Here is a 21,420-nt window from a genome sequence, read left to right on the forward strand (position 1 = left end):
AGTAGCAAGACATTTATATTTATTATCAAAACTACACACGTTTTTTTCATTCACAACACATACATCACACGATTTCAAACCACATATGCTGACATCAACGGGAAATCCCGGAAAGCATTCATCACGCCGTGGAAAGTTATTTGGCCTGTTGTGATTCCCGTGCACGTAATGTTCAGCACACATCGGACTGTCAGTGACCAGGTCACCACACTCTCCATCCTCCCTGTTAGCAACAAATTCACTGTCATCTGACACAGGTCTGGTTGGCTTGTTGCCAGCCACCGCTCGGCCCCCAGTTTCACACACACAGTCTGTACCCGGTGCCGAGTTTAAATTTGTCCCCTTTGCATATATGTCATGATTAGAAACTGACACCTTCACTAAAATGTTTACATTGTTAGAAAATGACAAATCCAGTGATTTGACGGGCCGGCCGGAATCCTATGCTGCTTCTTTCAGTCTGTCATCAGTGTCTAGGTAGAACTTTTTCCCCTCGATCACTAAGTGATCGTACACCATGGTAGCTTTCTTTCCTTGATCTCTGGCTGCCTTAAGATTAGGGGTAAGTTTCTTCCTGATTTCTCTGACTTTAGCAGAGAGATCCTCACCAATGAAGACAGTACTTCCCTTTAACTTGCTCTTTTCTTTAAGAACCTTTACCTTGTCTTTGTAAAACGTACAGCATGCAACGATGGGGGAATTAGGACTGGCATTCACACGATGTACTCTGTCAAATTCTACTGTGTCTGACATCTCTAACTTATCCACTAGCATCTCATTTACCAATTCCTCACAGTCTTGCCATGTTTCGTTTTTATGTCTTGATATACCATGGATAATCAAATTATTACGCTTTGATCGACCTTCCAAATCATCAACCTTTTTCTCTAAACCTTCTACTTTCTTTTTCAAAACACAGTTTTCTTCTTTCAAGGCCTCGTTTTCTTCCCTCAAGCTTTTAACATTATTTGCTATATCGTGCACTTCTTGTTTAAGGTCAGAATACGATTCCTTCAAGTCTGTCATGTCATTTTTCAGATCATCAAAACTTGCATTGAAGCCCAACAGCATTGACATAACATCTTTCATAGTGGGGTCATCATTCAGTTTTTCAGACACTTGGTCAGTGCTAGCTCGTCTTTGTCCACTGTTACTCATCAGTCGTGTCTGTCTCAAAGAGTCTTGTTTTGGAGGTCCGGGGTTCAGTTCAACGTCACCACACTGATGGATCAAATTTCCCATGTATAACAGAAAGAGGAGCATACCTGCCATGACACCGTCCGTTCTGCTCCGCAAGGTCAACACTCGCAGATACATGGCGGCCTTAAATTTTGCTCGGCTGAACATAAAAGCAATGAATACTGACAGAAAACTGCCACACACGTCTGACAGACAGACAGAGAGAGAGAGAGAGAGAGATGGATAGATAGACATACATACACACATATACAGCGATTGATTATGTGGGCGAAATGGACACAGACGAATCAGGATCTCCGATATAGTGGTTGGCGAATCGGGAACAGGCGAATTGGGAATGGGCGAATCAGGAACAGGCGAATTGGGAATGGGCGAATCGGGAACAGGCGAACTGGGAATGGGCGAATCAGGAATGGGCAAATCGGGATTGGGCGAATCAGGAATGGGTGAATCGGGCATAGGTGAATCAGGAATGGGCGAACCGGGAATGGGCTAATCAGGAATGGGTGAATCGGGAATAGGTGAATCAGGAATGGGCGAATCGGGAATAGGCGAATCAGGAATGGACGAATCGGGAATGGGCGAATCGGGAATGGGCGAATCAGGAATGGGTGAAACTGGAATGGACGAATCAGGAATGGGCGAATCAGGAATGGGTGAAACTGGAATGGGCGAATCAGGAATGGGTGAATCGGGCATAGGTGAATCAGGAATGGACGAATCGGGAAAGGGCGAATCAGGAATGGACGAATCAGGAATAGGTGAATCAGGAATGGACGAATCGGGAATGGGCGAATCAGGAATGGGCGAATCAGGAATGGACGAATCGGGGGGTGACACCGTACTGCTGTTCAGGAGATAACCCTACCAGAGGTGGACAGGCAGTAAAACAGGGACTGGTAGTCGAACGTGAAAACACTGGGGACCCAGACAGTGTGTTGATCAATTATAAAACAGATGGCTGTACCCCGCCCAGCCCTTCGTCTTCTCTCTCTCTCCCTCTCTCTCTCTCTCTCTCTCTCTCTCATCCCAGGAGAATGTCTGTCTGTACCTGAGTGGAGAGAGGGAGAGGAGTTGCACTAGAGATAGGGAAAAGTGAGTGAGTGGACGAGACGCAAATTAATGGAATTAGAAGGTACCCATTTGGAAAAGGAGCGAGGAAGAGAAGTCCTATGGACACACACACACACACACACACACACACACACACACACACACACACACACACACACACACACAGAGAGAGAGAGAGAGAGAGAGAGAGAGAGAGAGAGAGAGAGAGAAAGGTCACAGATGGAGAGCAAGAGAACAAACAACTCCATGGAAAAAAACGAAATACACCGAATTCTTGTAATGCGTGCGGTTGTGTCCACACAACACATACACACACACACACACACACACACACACACACACACACACACACACACACACACACACACACACACAGAGTGAGAGAGATTACAGAGCGATGGAGAGCAAGCAAACAAGCAACGCCAAGGGGAAAAAAAACGAAATACACCGAATTCTCGTAATACATGCGGATGTGTTCACGGTGAATTAGTTGTTGCCTTCAGTCACTGGGTCAAGTCATCAGTTTATTGAACAACGTGACTTGATGATGATTCGTACACAGGAGCATGATACTTTGATACAACATGGACATACGTGTTTTTGTTTGTTTCTTTCTTTCTTTGGATAAATTCAGTTGCTAAAAGATTACACACAGTATTCTATATTACTTCAAGAAGATGCTTCCAGTTTCACATTTCAAAAGCTGTGTTATCAAACCAGAAATAGACAGACAGCAGAACAGAAAAGAAATACCTAGTGCGTATGACAGCCAGACCCGAAGGCAAAAGGCGGCAATTTCACTTCCTGTGTCCCCTGGGGGGTATTGAAACGTTACGTACATTTATCTTTTAGACACACTATACAAACAACTCGTTAAGTCGAATGGTAGGTAGGACCTCAAGGCGTTGGGTTAGTGCGAAAAGGTCAGGCATCTGTTCCACCATTTTTTGTTATGATTTTAAGCGGATGTTGTGTAGCGTATATGGATCAGTCCGCACGTTTTGACGGCTCCTTGGAACTGAAACTGAAAAAAAAAGTGAAACCGAAAATGTGTGTCTGCAGAACATGGAGAAGGCAATGGAAGGTGGAGAATCCTGTGAACAGGCTGTAACCATTTCCTGAACCTTCAGTGCTGCTTTGGCTGCAGTTGCTTGAAAAACGACCTCAGTGGGCCGACACTCCCCCAACGTGTGATGTCGGGAATGCGGGACATGTCTATTTTGGATGTCGGATCGAAACTGATTGCAACAGTTGAAGTGCATCAGACACATAATATATATATATATATATATATATGTGTGTGTGTGTGTGTGTGTGTGTGTGTGTGTGTGTACATCATATATATATAGAGAGAGAGAGAGAGAGAGAGAAATAGATAGATACATACTAGTCAATCGTGTCCGACTATGACCATCAGAACAGCAGAGGACGCAACTGCTGTCCCGACTATTTGTGCTGGAATTTGATTATAGTGGAGTGTGTCTTAATATATATATTATATATATATATATATATATGTGTGTGTGTGTGTGTGTGTGTGTGTGTGTGTGTGTGTAACGTATTATCACATGGGCACACAAAAAGCCGAGGACACCTTTTGTATGCGAATCCTTTTGAAGTGTTCGGATCAAAGAAAATTGGCATTATTGAAAAGGACGTCTAATTCTGACGAACGGTATATTTGTTCTGGCATTCTCGGGGTGTTGTTGGTCTGCCTGGTTAAATAAAGTGTGGTGGAAGGTTGGGGTGGGGGCGGAGAATTGCGGACAGGAAATCGATTCGTTAAACCCGTGGTGCCAGCGTAGAAACAGTATGTAAATTCTCTCTCTCTCTCTCTCTCTCTCTCTCTCTCTCTCTTCAGATAATATTATATAATCTACCATATCAAAATAATATACTGAAATATGCTCAGACGAGTTTACAATATGTTTTTTATTCGAAGAAAAGAACCACACACACACGAGTTTTCCCTTAAAAGCAGTATATTGTGATTGTCCAAAATAGGGACACAGACCATTTTTATAAATCGTTTAAGGATGATCAAGTCCATAAAATTTGAAGCAAATTATATCATCTGGAATGTTATCATGCGTTCAGGATTGTCATAACCCATTTACAAAAAAAAACACAAGTGAAACAGACCACGTGGACCTAGTTGATGAGAGAAAAAAACAACATCTAAACCACGGCATAGATGCCTCTGTTATACAAAAGAAATATGTTCATAATTATAAAGTATAGCTATCCTCTAGTAACACTGATAAAAAAAAAATGAGATAAGTACATCCCGAAAACATCAAAAGCAATAGTTTTTATGGTGCTTAAGACCTTGTGGCCATAAGAACTCTGCAGAAAACATTTTTCTGCGGGGAATGATATATTATTCATTTATAAGTAAGATATATAATTTCCTGATCTGTATCTCGATTTAAGCTGTATCACTGAAGTTTAAAACACCTACTTTTTGTATTGACCACGTTTCGGAAAGCTGTATTACAAAAGTATAAAACACCTACTTTTTTGCATTGACCAAGTTTCGGTTAAAAAAAAACAAAAAAAAACCAAACAAACAAACAACAACAACAACAAAAAACGGATGCAATGCCTTATGCGTCATTGACAATGTACTCTCAACCGAAGACTCTTGATATCACATCTTCTATAACCTTTATTTCCTCCAATTGAATATGTTGTTGCTGTTGTTGTTGTTGTTTGTTTTGTTATCTTTTTTATTTTATTTTATTTTTCTTTCGTTGTTGTTTTATGTTACTGTTTTTTTTGTGTGTGTTTTTTTGTTTGTTTGTTTTTTGTTTGTTTGGTTGGGGGGGTTTGGGGGTGTTTTTTTTTTGTTTTGGTTTTTTGGGTGGTTTTTTGTTGTTGTTGTTGTTGTTGTTTTTGTTTTTTTGTTTGTTTGTTGTTGTTTTTAGAGAGAGAGAGAGAGAGACACAGAGAGAGACACAGAGAGAGAGCTTGCAGTTTTTCGTTAATATTCTGTTACACAGTCTTTGGAAAGTACTGATGTCATATAGATTCACCAATCATACCAGTCCCAGGAGACCAAAAATCACGGACTATCAAGAATATCATTATACAGTTGTACTTCACAACAGATCTGATTACGTGTTAATAATTAACGGTTTGTTTGTTGTTGTTGTCTGGTTGTTGTTGTCGGATGGATCAGGGTAGTCACAAATCCATATTTTTGTGTACTGTGCTTGACAAGACTTCCCACACTATTTGTTTGTTTGTTCGCTTGTTTTTTTGTTTTCATCACTGTCAGCAGCATCGGCAGCCATGATGTCATCGTCATTATCATCAACACATGCTTAATTTTTTTTTCTTCTTCTTCTTTCTTTCGCAATCCTTGTCCACATCTTCTTGTTCTCCTTTTTTCTGGCCTCCCTTCTTATTATTTTGTTGGCTGATGCTGATTGTCCATCGAGCCTTCGCCACGCTTCAGGTCTCCTGAAAACATCCACGATTACTGAACCTTTACCCGAAATTTCCCTGGACAGTTGTACCGCGAGAAATGGGATCACTTTGAGCACGACAGGTATTATTTCGTCTGACCACAGTTCAATGCCAGTCCTTTCTTCGACCCACCTCCATCCACCCTGAAACCTCTCTCTGTCTCTCTGTCTCTGTCTGTCTCTGTCTGTCTCTGTGTGTGTGTGTGTGTGTGTGTGTGTGTGTGTGTGTGTGTGTGTGTGTGTGTGTGTGTGTGGGTGGGTGGGTGGGTGGATGTGTGTGTGTGTGTGTGTGTGTGTGTGTGTGTGTGTGTGTGTGTGTGTGTGTGAAGAATTTCGTCTAATCGCTAGTCTTTATCCCCCATCTCTCCCTGTCTTGCTCTCCCTCACGCACATATTCAAGCAAGCAAGCAAGCAAGCGCGCACACACACACACACACACACACACACACACACACACACACACACACACACACACACACACACGACAAAATGAAAGATATATATATAGATATATAGATATATATACAGAGAGAGAGACATATACAGATTTACACACACACACACACACACACACACACACACACATATATATATATATATATATATATATTCTCTAATGCATATTCGCACCGCACATCACCATCTAACTGTAGATGGAGACTAAAGCAGCAGCAGACAGGTCTATGATGGGTCAGAGATCCATATTTACTCTTGGACGCAGCATCAATTTCAACATCGCTTCAAATTTATAATAATAATACAGGGGAGAGAAAGAGGCCGACAGACAGAGTAAACGAACCTGACAGACAGAGAGGGAGAGAGCTGCCCAGAGGATTGTCCATGGTTGAGCAGGCAAACCACTGCCAGTATGCAAACAACATAACAGTTCAATAGAAATAGAAGAAAAAAAATCAAATGATGAAAAACGAACTGGGACCAGCTGCCGTGGCGAGGTAGTTAGCGTCGCGGACTGACGGCTGGGAGGGCGCGGGTTCGAATCCCAGCGTTGGTGAGTTTTTCGGCCCGCGGCCGGCTTCTACCCACAGTTGAGTGTGTTATGGGCTTTCATGGGGAGACTGGGATCACACAGTCGAGTATCATCCAATTCACGGGTGTATCGTTGGGTGTTTTGCTCTAATTACCTGACCAACACTGCAAGTGTTTGTATTTCTCGGGCCTGATTGACGCTGGGATATCATTATGACAGGAAGCGTAGAGTACAGCCATGCAACGTAGCTCCAAACCAAAAATGGACCCCCCATAGCTACATCGTCATCACCATCGTCATCCTCGTCCTCCTTCCTCAGCATCATCAATATGAACAAAAAAGTCCCAAAGTCTGTGTCCTGTGTCCTACTGTCATGGTGACTTCAGTTCCGATACCCCTCCACTTCCGTGCTTGGGGTGAGTCCTGTCAATGTCTTCAGTGTCGGTGGATACATGGTGGGCTGTTGTTTGAGGGACGTGGTGGCGGTCTCCACTCTGGGAGGGACGCTCGCTCAGTCTAGCTCCGTGAATAAGCCATTATTGTCGTCAGTAGGGGGCTTAGTAGGTGGTGTCCTAGTACGTTAAATCAGAACAGACACCACTGAGCTCAGCAGCAGTGCAGGGTCTCCTCTGGTGTGTGGCCTCCTGGCGACCTAACATCGATGGTACTTTGCGGACTGCCAACGCTGGGACTGTGACAAACGAACCTGGGTGTGGCTGTGTATTGGGGAACTCGGAATGAGCGGCGTGGGAGTAATGACACTGAAACGGGGCAGATGACGGGGCAACAATTAAAAAAACAAAAAAACTGGGCCTATATCGCAGAACCATACAACAGACATATTTTATATCACTGCCATGAACTGAAATGCGCATACATATCTATCCACACACACACACACACACACACACACACACACACACACACACACACACACACACACACACACACACCAAGAACAACAACAACAACAACAACAACACACACACACACACACACACACACACACACACACACACACACACACACACACACACACACACACACACACACACACACACACACACACGTGAATTGGAGAAATTACCAGAAACCTATTCCACTGCTGTGGGGGGAAAAAAGGTTTCCTTTTTCTAGAACAAAATCATGCAGGGCGGTCGGCTAACAGAGACCATTTACAGGTGTCCCCGTGGAAATTCAGTTAATGTCTAGTCATCCACGCGCAAGGGAGGCCAGTGCAGGGTGTGGGGTAAGGAAAGAAAACTACTGAAGTAAAGACAACAAGAGAGGCAAGGCCTTCAAGACTCACTTGTGACACACTTTTAAAAAGAAATCCAAGCTTTTTATGTATTGAGTATAATTTCAAAATGTAATGTTTAAGATGAGAAAGATCAGTTTAAAGCAAATTAAGTCCCCTAGCATTAATTACAGAGTAATTTCCCTTTTTTACTATCTGCACCAAAACGTTTGCAAAATAAATAAAACTTCTATGCTAAGCAAAAGAAGTTCCTGTTTGAACAAAAAATGATCATAATGACTGCTCTTGTTGTTGGGTCAGAATATCAGATCAAAGTGCCAAGTTTAGAGAATACAAAAAATATAAATATAACAGTAAATGCAGGTTGCATATAATTAGGCTTCTTTTTTTTCTTTTTTTTTTGTGCCCATCCCAGAGGTGCAATATTGTTTCAGCTAAGATGACTGGAAAGAACTGAATTTTTCCTATTTTTATGCCTAATTTGGTGTCAACTGACAAAGTATTTGCAGAGAAAATGTCAATGTTAAAGTTTACCAAGACACACACACACACACACACACACACACACACACACACACACACACACACACACACACACACACACACACACACACACACACACACACAGACAACCGAACACTGGGTTAAAACATAGACTCACTTTGTTTACACAAGTGAGTCAAAAAGAAGAGAGAAAAACAGAGACAGAGGCAGAGAGACAGATACACATAGACAAACAGACTGGGAGTCTGATATGATCTACGACATAATCAGAACATTATAAATCACGATATTAGACGTGCAGCATAAAAAAATGACGTGGCGAAGATATAGTGAAAGACATGCCGTTGAAAGCAAGAGAGACAGACAGTGACAGAGACTGATACAGAGACAGACAGACACACAGGCAGACAGACAGACTGCACTGACTGACAGACTGATAGACACACAGGCAGACAGACAGACTGCACTGACTGACAGACTGATAGACAGACAGGCAGGCAGACAGACAGAAATTTTCAGAGAGAGGGAGAGTTACCCAAAGAGGCGTGAAATGCGGAACTATCCGGAAAAAAGAAAAAAAGAAAAGAGCAGATACCTGATCCCAAAACCAAAACACCGTTCTCCACATACCCCCGTACAGGACGAACCATTTCCGGTAAATTCCATGTGCACTTTCTGCATTTTAGCCGAAGTGCATTCAGACACTAAAATCGAAACGGATAGCATCGAGAACTTACAGAAATGGACCTCTGGAAGTGAAACCAGTGTCAAAGGTGCCACAGTGTATGTGCGTCATTAAAAATGGATCGCTCTCTCCTGTTCTAAACAGCCATGTCTCTCTTTATGTGGATTCCCGATGGGGTCACTGCTGTTGTTGCTGTTCATTAAAGACTGTTACTGTTAGTGGCAGGCTTTAGAAATAATTGGTTGAGTGGTTTGAAAGGATAATGCTTTTGCTCTCACCTGATAGCAACAAATACGTAACTTGGTGGCTTGGAAGGACACTGTCTTGATTTCACCTTTTTTTGTGATAGAAAAAAGAAAGAAAGTTTTGAAGCAAGGATCCTAAAGGTACACTCAGCTTATTGTACGAGTATTACCTGCGAACATTTAAACACACACACACACACACACACACACACACACACACACACACACACACAACGCGCGCACACACACACACACACACACACACACACACACACACACACACACACACACACACACACACACACAATCTTAACAATAACTGCAATATCAAGATCGTTAACAATGTAACGTTCGTGCGTACATGATCAGTCCACACACACTAACGCTATCTTTAAAAACTTTTTTTTTTTTTTTTTTTTTTAGATAAAATTAAAACTGACAGTTTCGTGGAAAAAATATTGTTTGAAACCAAGAGACTGCTGGAAAATCGTGCTTCAATGACAAATCACAGAATCTCTCAGGAAACCAGAAATCTTGACATTTCGAGTTTTGGGGCAGCTGTGTTGAGAACTACCGTAAAGCCGAAACAAACTAAAATGGGAAACCCACTCAAACCGCTGAATTGATTGTCATTTTAATTGATCTTCTGACATTCTGCTTGCTATGATTGCCATCTGAATTGCTCTTTTCACACTCTGCCTCCTTTGATTGTCATTTTAATCGCTCGTTTCACATTCCTTCTACTTGCTATTGAAAGAAGAAAATGTTAGTTCGCTTCTTTGAATCTTGACGCTGAAGCGCTATTGAGTGTTTTCAACTCTTCGAATAGATAAATAAGAATTCAATAGGAATACCAGTTTGAACAATAGAGAGCGGTTTGTAACGTAAACTTTTGATAAGTTAACGGCACGGTAGGTGCACATTTTCGACAAAGCTGCCTTTTTCAAACGAACAAAGGCTGCTTTTCTTCGTCAAATAGTGGCTTTTATCTCCAGCTTTTATCCCCCCCCCCCCCCCCTCCCCTCTGTGTCTTTCTGTCTGTCTGTCTCTCTGTCTGTCTATCTGTCTGTTTGTCTATGTGTGTGTGTGTGTGTGTGTGTGTGTGTGCGCGCGCGCGCGCGCGCCATTTCAGGCATTTATAAAGGAGACGGAGTCGCGTATACTTCAAAATTACTGAGCAATTTTCAAAACTCCTTTTAGGAAAAAAAAACTATATTTTTTCCAATATGACATGGTTAACATAGACTCACTTCTAATGTTGAGGTTATGTCTGTAAGAGTGTCTTTCTTTCCTTTTTTTCAAATAAATTTCGTCCGATTTGCTTCGTTTTGTTGCTTTCTATTGACCTGGATTTTGTTTCACTCCATCTTTATAGCAAACGTTCTAATAAAAGACCCCTGACTCCGTCAGCCGGTGGATGTAATCAAAAAGCATATATATTTCTCCGCCGCTTGATGAAATGGATTTGAAGAGAACCCCTGCATGGATTCCAGAGGTCGGTAGCAGGGCATTTCGTGAAGCACGGAATAACATTCCGGGTTTATGTACACCTTTCCCATTCCCATTTTTTTGTTCTTACTGTTACAACCTCTCCCCCTTCCACCCCCTCCCCCATCCCTTCCGTTTCCTCCCTCCCTTCCCACCCCCTCTGTCTGTACCCTCTATAAAGGACTGGATATGAATTATGGACATGGAGAGACAGACAGACACAAAGAGATGGAGAGATAAAAAGACAGAAAATGAGAGAGAGGGAGAGAGAGGGGGGAGGGAAGGGAGAGAGAGGGGGAGAGGGGAGAGAGAGAGGGAGTGGGGGAGAGAGAGGGGGAGACAGAGAGAAAGAAATGGAAAGAGAGAGAGGGAGAGAGAGAGATAGGGAGAGAGGGGGGATAGAGAGACAGAGGGGGGAGAGAGAGAGTGGGAAAGAGAGAAATGGATTTATGAGCACTATTCAGGGGAATCCTGTAAGTATGTGATAGATACACACACACTATCGGTAGATATTTTCTGTCAAATTTTCTCTGAAGCGTGCTGATTTTAGTATTGCAAGAAAAAAAATCAAACTAACTAACAGCGATTCAGACAGACAGACAAGAAGATGAAAGGAAATTTACTGTGTTTTTTCCCCTTAAATAAAACAACCTTAGCCTCCTCCTCCACTCCCCCACTACCTTTACCCCAGCCATGTGAAGAAGATGATGTCCCCTTTTCAATTATGCCTACCCCTGTTGCACAGCTGTCCAACTGAATTGGCACAAATGAAATGAGATTGGCTTCATCCGTCTGTCTGCCCGCGTGCCGGCCCGGTTTGGTCACCTCTGTCTCTGTACTGATCCTCGTATTTGCGCTGCTTTTCGTACAAAAGAATCGTATCAGGTCTACGCCCGCGGACTGTATCCAACACATCCACCTCCCCCTCCCCCCCCCCCCCCCCCCCACCACCTCTTCGACATCCCTCCCCCCAACTCCCCCTATCCCCAACACACACCTAACGGTACAGGCAGATTCTTTTGTCCCTTATCTTTTCTCTGTTCGGTTGAACTTACAAAGCAACTACGTGGTCGGTCAAACTTCCATAATCATATATTCGATTTTAACATACAAACCTCTCTATCTGGCCTCGAAAAAAGAAATTTAGCTTCATATCTTTATAAGGCATTTAATAGAAGAGAGATTATTTTGTCGTAACACTATATTTTTCAGTTGACAGGTTTTTTTTTAATATAATTGGCCTATGATGCACACAGATTTGAATATTTATACATCTATTTCTTAATTAGCTAGACATGTGGCTCAGTGGATGCTGATGTGTCTTATTTGCTTTTGTTGTTTGTTTTTTTTATGTGGGATATTGTGTCATCCAAATTATGCTTTTCAAAATTTGATTCATGTTCACACCCCCTTCAAATGGGGCTTTGACCTTACTGAATAAAATTCTGTTCTGTTCTGTTCTTCGTCTCTGTCTGTCTGTCTGTCTGTCTGTCTGTCTGTCTGTCTGTCTCTCTCTCTCTCTCTCTCTCTCTCTCTCTCTCTCTCTCTCTCTCTCTCTCTCTCGGACATATTGGAAGAATAGGCTATGCCTAAAATCTTAATCCTTGAATAAAAACGTTTTGAGTTCTGAGTTCTGAGTTCGTTCTCTCTCTCTCTCTCTCTCTCTCTCTCTCTCTCTCTCTCTCTCTCTCTCTCTCTCTCTCTCTCTCTCTCTCAAAAACAAAAAAAAACCATACACACACAGGTGTGTGACAGAGAGTAAGACAGAGACAGAGACGCAGAGAGAGAAAAGAAAAGAAAAGACAAAAGGCAAAACTACATCTTCATTCAAACCGCCCTCCCACCTTCCCCCACTCTTTCCCGTCACCACATGCCCCCTCCCCCTTCCCCCACACACATCCCCTACCCCCCCGTCCCCACACATAGGAAAGACACGAGACCCACTCTAATCCCACGCACCCACCCACACACCACCACCCCTCCCATTGTGGATCTATATAGGCGGAGAGGCCAAAATGGGATTGGATTGGCCTGCCAGGGGGTGCGCGCAGCTTGTTTGATGCCCCCACCCCTGTCCCCCCACCCTTTTCCACAGCTCATTGTGCCATCCTGGCCTCCACCCCCTTCACGTGTATGTATGTGTGGGGTGGGGGAGGGGGACACAAGGGTACAGCAAAGGGTCTGTCCCTATCTTTTCTCGAAAAGGAGGTTTCCAAGCTTTCCAGCCAGAGGGGCTCCTTTTCTTTCGATGATACTGAGACTTTTCTTCTGCTTTTTTTCTTTGTTGTTGTTGTTGTTGTTATTGTTGTTGTTATTGTTGCTGCTGCTGCTGCTGCTGTGTTGTTGATGTTGTTGTTGTTGGTGGTGGTGGTGGTGGTGGTGGTGTGTGTGTGTGTGTGTGTGTGTGTGTGTGTGTGTGTGTGTGTGTGTTAAAGGCCAGAGTGGTGTTTCGTCTTTCCACAGATGATTGTCTGTTTACCCTGGCCTATTCTCCAAGGCGGTTCTGTTATCGGGGGAGAAGGGGGGGCGGGCTCTGGCGACAATATCTTAACTGTCTTTTTGTGCAAGAGTGGCAATAGAGTGCATTGATATGAAAAAAAAGCGTGCACGAGCACACACACACACACACACACACACACACACACACACACATGCCGTATCTATAAGCAATAACAGTTTAAAAGTTCAAGGTGCAAACTATTCACAACGACAGAATCAGTTCTGTTTGAACAACTAAAATTATCATTAACGCAGGATCATATCAAAAGTGGCTTCTGTTTTGAAATGAGCAACATTTAAACCGTTTTCCTTGTAACATCTTTGTTACGCCAGACAATGTCACATTACGTTATGTACACTCTCCAGAAGACTATTCGGTATTGCAAATTCCTGACCTTGGTTTATTGATTAAGTTGGTAATGTACCTTGACCAGTGTGACAATGCGTACCACTTTCCTTGGGTGTTTTTGTTATGCATATTTGTAATGAACATAGTTTTCGAGAAACTGGAAAACTCTGACAACAGAAATGCTTGATGCACTGTTTGAAATGCTTTCAGCACCTATTACGTTTTCTTTTATCATTAAACAAGACTGCACCTATTCCGCTTTATTTCGCAGTGTGAATGGACAGGTGGTCGTTGTACAAGTATTGTTTTGCATTGCACTGTATTGTAAAACTTTTTTGTCACTGCAGGTTTCTCTGTATGAAATTCACGCTGCTCTCCCCAGGAACAACACGTCGCTACTGCACAGCGCCACACGTATTTTTCCTTTCTTTTCTGCCTGCAAGTGCATTTGTTTCCAATCAAAGTGGATGTTTCTGCAGTATTTAACCATGCTTCTTTTTGCCGTGTGTTAGGTGCACGCTACACACGGGACCTCGTTTTATCGTCTCATCCGAATAATTATCGTCTGGACCAGGTCTAGTGGTGGAGAGCGAGAAAATACTGGCGAGAGAAAATACTGGCGAGAAAATACTGGGATTTGATCCCGTATACTCGGATTCCTAGGCGGACACGTTACCGCTAGGCCACCACTCCACACCAGTGTGACTGGGCGAATAGAGTAAACTTAAGTGACTGAGGTGAACACAATGTAGCGATGCAGAGAGTGCAATGTACATGTAGATAAAATTAACATAACCGTAGGTCTGACGGTGTCTACCATCCGAACAATGCGCCGGCATCAGTTCTCGTCGTCTCTACATCCAACACTGAACCAAATGTTTCCAGTATCAACAGAAACAGGTGATTCAGCCTTATAAGGTAAATCCTTATTTGCCGTCAACTGACAAAGGTGTAATGTCACACCGAACTGGTCACATAGCGAACAACAATGATATATTTCGTGTCTGGTGAGACAGCACGAAACGGACAGTACGATTTGAAAGCCGCTTCCCATCAACTTTGATCTTCTGGCACATGGCACACTTTTAACGTCTGCGTTACTGTCAGATTTGCGTTGAATGTCTCCAAAAATCAGTTTGGAAAAGCGGGGTTTAAGGCTGTGGACCTTTTTACCAAACGAACTGAAGGCTGGCAAATGGTGATGATGCCCATTTGACATCCCAGACTGGCATTAAATCCAAAGCCGTGCGCTGCCGAAAGCGGGTGAATAAAGCACAGTGAACGATGGAGACAAAAACAGCTGCATTTCCACTTCTGGTGTTAATTTGCTACTCTTCAATAATTGAAAATAACGCACTAAAATGCATGAATATAGCATGTAATACGGCAGTTAGTTTCACATACACACACACAAAACCGTATCAATACACACACACACACACACACACACACACACACACACATATATATGTGTGTGTGTGTGTGTGTAACAAAGCGCTATGCTTGCTTCAAAACCTGTTTCATGCACAAGCTGTATAATCAGACGACGTCAGTTTTCGCAACTAACCCACCGGACTTCCAACGGGCCCCACACATATTGTGTGACGCCATTCCCAGTTTGAACGCAAGGCCGTTTACGTCATTTTGTCCTCCTCGCCAGACAACCTACTCACGGCTCGACCAGTGTCGCGTCGCGGTACGCTATTGGCTGAGCTAGAATCTGTGTTTCTGCTCCACCGTATTTAATTAATATCTCTTTTGTCGGATCAGTAAACTACAAGTATTATATACTGGCAGAATTGTCGCGATTCCATCTTTAAATCTATTCCATTTATGTTTGCCTATGTTAAACTGATTTATCGCAGTTTGTAATTTTCAGCGACGAGCTCGTTAAAACTGACCCTGTTCAGGTGACTTAAATTAAGATTATAAATTCATCTTAAATAATCAACACTTCATTTTATACTTGTTATAAAGTAGGTGTTGAGCTCTTTCTTTTGCGACTTATCCGACATAACTCGGTTCAGGAATCATTTAGAAATCTATCACTGAACACCTTGTCAGAAACACAGTTGTCGTCGGATTTGGCCTGATTTGAACCGATCTGCTTTGCAGCACACGTGATTGTCTTTGCAGTCCGCTTAACTTGCATAAATTGGCACAGTGAGTGATGAGTGGTCACTTCATACCTGAGCCAGCCCGTGGCCAGAGCCTGCTCTCTTTCTCTCTTGCTGTGTCGCGAGCAGTGTTGTTCCTACAACAGCAACATCTCCCTACGTATCACTGCACTGTTTTCCTGTAATAACTGTACTGAATAAACCATTGAAAGGGCTTCCGCTTTCATATGCTTCTGCCTGCACGGGAACCTGCTATCTTCTACTACACCTAATCCCTCATTCCATTCCTACACCCTTGCCCCCTATTCTACCTATCTCCACTCCACTGCAACCCTACCCTTACGCCGACACCATCATATATATATATATATATATATATATATAGAGAGAGAGAGAGAGAGAGAGAGATAGATATAGATATACGCGCAAACAAACCAATTCACACCGCCCCCTCCAACCCCCACAGCCCCATCCACCCACCTCCCACCCACATCCCTATTCAACACTAAAATCACCAACAACATCAGATCAACAACAACCACACGAACCTCACCACACACAAGAACAACCACACGACACCAGAACCAGCAAAAATGATAAAGATCAGCACTCACGTGTGAAGTGAACGATGAGGCCGATGACCACCGCCACCACGAGGACGGCGAGGCAGAGGAGCAGCAGCTTGACGACACACCGGCGCCGTGTCCTGTGGCCGTAGGTGATGTCAGGCACTGGCTGGGGCCCGGGCGGCAGGGAATGCATATAGTCCTTGGCCGTGGCCGCGTGGCCATCCTGGGCGGCGGCAGGGGGCGGCCCGGCGGACCCTCGAGATCCCTGGGCGCCGCTTCCCTTGAAGTCCCTGTCGTCCTCCTCGTGGAACAGGGGGTTGTCGTAGCAGGCCTGCAGCAGATTGACGTGCTCATCACCCACCTTGCGCTGCAGGGCACGCAGCGGTATGTCCCGCAGGAAGCGGCCCGGTACGGACATCATGACAACCAGACAGGCTCCCTCCTCTCTCTCTCTATCTCTGTCTCTTTCTATTCCTACACGGGAAGTATATATTCCCCTCCTCTCTCGCTCTCTCTCTCTCTTTCTATCTCTTTCTATTCACACACGTTAAGTATTACTGGATGTAATTTAAGTTCTTCAGGGCTGCGGTCTGGGATATTTACACGTGAGGGATGGGGGCGGGGAGCGGTAACTGTGGTCAATGCCTGGTGATGACGTTTGTTTGGTAGTCTGGGGGGTTAAGAAGAAAGACACAAAAAGCTAAAATCACTCAGGTTTCCTGCATTTTCTGCAAGTGCAAGCAGCACTCTGGTGTTGTGAGTGGGTTCCATTTTGTGTCATGATCGGGGTTTGCAAACCAGACTGCGACAGAGAGAATATTTGAAGAGGCGTGCTTAGGTTTATGAGCGAGTTTGTTCGAAGTCTGGGCTTCTTTGGCTTATTTCCTATCTTTGCTATTGTTCTTTAAGAGTCAAATATGGTTCAGTTCTCTTTTAAAGGTTGGCATAAGTGAATAATTAATTAAGTCAAAAAGAAGTGAGAAGAAACACGAAAACTAATTTTCCACAATGAAAAAAAAAGAAACCACAAACGCAGTTTTCGAGTGTGAATGTTTTGATGACCCAGGAATTAATTCAGTCCTTTTGCGCACTCTAAAGTAAATGGTGTGCTAGCACTGACACTGCAAAGTACACTGCTCCAGGATAAGGTGTTTCCCGTGTCCTTGAAACCACTCTTTGTGCCCATGAACGTGGTCAGGAAGAGCACATGAGCATCAACGCCTTGCAATAGCACACGTTTCGCACAACCAGATAATCCAGATTCTATCAAATGAAATAGCATCTGCTGTACAGTTATGTTTTCAAAATACAAAACAAATTTTCGCTCACAACAGGAAGACAGAGCATTTTTCAGTTCTTGAAATGTGGCACAGCTAGCAAAATTGAACACAGCAATGGTGTGAGCTACTAAGGTTGTAACATAACATCCAGTGTTTAGATGGAAGACCAGTTGCTTGAAAGGACTGGCAGAACGTCCTTAGTTAAGTTTCATCTGTTTCTGAGGAAAACGTTTGAACAGATGTTTTTCGTTTTCAGGAAAACCCTTCACTGGGCCGCTCATTATCCCTCCTGTTAAACGTTTCCATTGTACTGAAATGAAATTGATTGGAAAGGAATCAACACCACTCTTGCAACTGGCTCACGTCACACACACACACACACACACACACACACACACACACACACACACACACACACACACACACACACACACACACACACACACACACACAAACCGTTCATTTTATGGAGCACAGCATATTACTCAAAACTAAAGTTCGGAATAGAAAAAGTCACCCTGCTCGCTAATCGATAGTCGTTTGACAGTTCTTGGTGTACATTCTGAAAAAGACAACAACAACATCAACAACAAATAAACAGTTCTTTAGCTTTTTGCTCGGTTTGTGTTGAATCTAAACACCTACATTTCTCTCTCAGACAACACAAACCTGACCCGACGCTCCCAAATAACCAGAACATCTCAACAGACTCCTAAGTCCCCTGACAAAAAAAATTGGCATCGGAGGTACAGTTTGGAGGAAGAAGAGAAAGCGTGGAGGATGGTACAACAATGGTACAGCCACTGCACACGCAAGAAGTAAAAAAAAGGGGGATCATAATTGACAAAAATACCATAGGTGTCGAACGAACAAACCTGGCCATGCCAACAATTCAAAGATGACTGAAGTTATGATGGAAAATGTGTACATATTCAATATCTCTTAATGACAACGGAAGCCAAATTTGGGACTGCTTTTCCCTAGAAAAGGTTGTTAATTCAGCGCATCTTCTTTTCTGTTTCATATCATCTTTGCTTATCAAAGTGGAATTTTTTGTTGCATTTTTCCACCAAAGACAACTCCCCCTGAGTTCTTCAACATGCACTAAGTGTTCGCTGCGCAAAGGTTCGTCGATTTATTGTCTCACCCGAAAGACTATCTCTCAGACCATCGCACGAGGTCTAGTGGATGGGACGCGGGGAGGTGGAGGAATGGAGAAAAAAAATTCCCGGTGTTCATGTGACTCATCCCGGGTACCTCACTTCCTAGTGGGCTGGCTGCTGTATTCGCTGGGCCACTACCTGTGTGTGTGTGTGTGTGTGTGTGTGTGTGTGTGTGTGTGTGTGTGTGTGTGTGTGTCTTCGTGTGTGTGCATGTTCGTGTGTGTGTGTCTGTGTTTGTGTTGAAAAAAATACTACAATTAGGAAATTTCAAGCCTCAATGTTAATAACATACGGAAGAAGATGATAAAAATTAATGGGAAAAAATGTGGCATAATAGTGGGTTCTGCTTTCAGTGTCCAGTAAATTCTTCACAGTTGAAGACATTTTGCTCTGCTGTGCATTGATTCGGCCCTTTTTAAACCCCTCCACTCCCCGCCCCCGCCCCCCAATGCCCCCCCACCCCATCCCTGTCCCCGCACCCCTGACCCCCCACCCCTGACCCCCCAAGTAGTTTTAAACGTATTGCCATTTCAAAATGCTTCCTTCTTCGGAAAATTACTGCGCCGTCTAAATCTTTCTCTCTAGGAACTGGCTACGTACGTGTTTTACATCCTGATATGAAATTTATTGCCAACACCTCCCCATTTCTACCTTCTCTCTCTCTCTCTCTCTCTCTCTCTCTCTCTCTCTCTCTCTCTCTCTCTCTCTCTCTCTCTCTCTCTGCGTGTGCATTTTCCCCCTTTCCACTTTTTTTTCTTTTTCTGGTGTACATTTCATCTCTTACAAACATGATAATGCATTTATATTTCATTTATTGTAATATCATTCGGATAATTATAACTAGGAGTCTAAAACCACCAACTTCAGAGAACAGACTATAAATAAATCAACAACTAATTCCGTCATGAACAAAAATAGCAAACCGCCTAATTTGTACTCTTTTAACAAGTAGCGAAATATATTTAGATGTATGTGTATATACATGTACATACATATGTATGTGTGTGTGTGCACGCGCGCGCGCGCGCGCGCGCGCGTGTGTGTGTGTATGTGTACTTACTGTGTGCGTGCGTACGTGGGACTTCAGGCTTTTTTTCTTTTTTCACAAAACATTACGCGCCTGTGTCTACGTGTATATGTGCGTGCGCGCGTGTGTATTATGTATTGTATGTGCATGTTTGTTATTATGCATGTGTGTGTCTGTGTGTGCGTGCGCGCGTGTGTGTCTGTGTGTGTTTGCGCGCGCGCGCGCGTTCAATCAGTATGTCTAAAAAGCAGTAGACTGACGGATCAATTGATTAAGTGACGTTTGCTTTTGAAAAGTATTGATTGTTTCATTCTCTGAAACAAGCCATCTGGAAAAAGAAATTGTTTAAAACGCGATGAAAGGCGATGACTGAAACGAAACTGGTGAAAGACATAAAGATGATATGGATACTTATATAGCCGCCTATCCTTCATCGGAGACCAAGCTCTAAGCGCTTTACGATCACGGGGTCGTTTGCACAAGATGCATTTGAAAGGCCTACGTACGCACAATAACGTTTGGAAGGAGGGAAGGAAGGACAAAGAGGAGGACAGGAAGGGAGCAATAGAGACAGAGACAGTGACAATTAGAGGCAGTCCAGCAGTGAGGGACAGACAATCACCCCTCTTCTTTGTATAACCTTCCAGTGTAAGTAACACATCACTAGATAAATAAGCACATGAACAGTGTAAGTTGAAAGCGCGAATCGATGCGAAGACAACGGGAAGCGAAAACAAAAACTTTTGACAGACCACCAGACCAGAACTGTGATCTGAAAGGCGTCGATTTCTATCGATGATTTTAGAAATGTTTATTGCCTATACATTTTTAAACAAAGAAAAAAGTTCACAAATGAAGCTATAGTGAACCGAAGTTGTCTTCAATGAAGGGATTACTTTTTTTTCTTCTAATTCTGATTTATTTTTATACAACAATATTCGCTAAACTATTCTACCATTAACGCAAGAAGTGTTGGCTGTGGTTTGTTTGTTGCTTTGTTTTGTTTTTTCTTCCTCAATCCTCAGATATATACTGAACGGCATAATAGCTGGCATCAATTTATGCCGACAAATCGTCTGCTGCTAATCATAACATGCTGCTCTTGATGATTACATTTGACGAACTGTCATCTTGCATTTGATACAGACAAATAACGACAGTTGACTTTGTTCTAGCCTTCACGACGGTACGAATGGCTGCGAATAATTATGTTGTTTTTTTTTATCAGGACATCATTACAGTGCAGTTTGAAAGAAGATTAAGTCTTTGTTGTTGTGGTAGTGGTGGTTTTTTGTTAGACAATTCATTTCGTCGAAAATCGTCAGTCCGAGTGTTCTAAATTTCACACATCATACACGAACTACAAACTGTTGTGGAAGAAAACACACGCGCGCGCACACACACACTCAGAAGATGCCCGCACTGAGAAGAAGAAGAGGTGAAGAAGAAGAAAAAGAAAGAAAAAAAGCAATGTCACACGGTCACACGGGGGGAGGGATGAGCG

The 21,420-nt window shown here is 43.2% G+C and overlaps 1 protein-coding gene across 1 annotated transcript in view; it reads right to left on the reverse strand.

The window, feature by feature from the left end:
• The window catches only part of LOC143292589 (atrial natriuretic peptide-converting enzyme-like), a 182,225-nt gene that overhangs the window by 92,472 nt on the left and 68,333 nt on the right, over positions 1-21,420 (reverse strand). Inside the window, exon 2 of the mRNA XM_076603038.1 lies at positions 16,492-16,777. Within this exon, the coding sequence (XP_076459153.1) occupies positions 16,492-16,777 (286 nt within the window). The remainder of the gene's footprint in view (positions 1-16,491; positions 16,778-21,420) is intronic.

The sequence above is a fragment of the Babylonia areolata genome, chromosome 18, assembly GCF_041734735.1.
Source record: "Babylonia areolata isolate BAREFJ2019XMU chromosome 18, ASM4173473v1, whole genome shotgun sequence".
In the NCBI taxonomy this organism is placed as follows: Eukaryota; Metazoa; Mollusca; class Gastropoda; order Neogastropoda; family Buccinidae; genus Babylonia; species Babylonia areolata.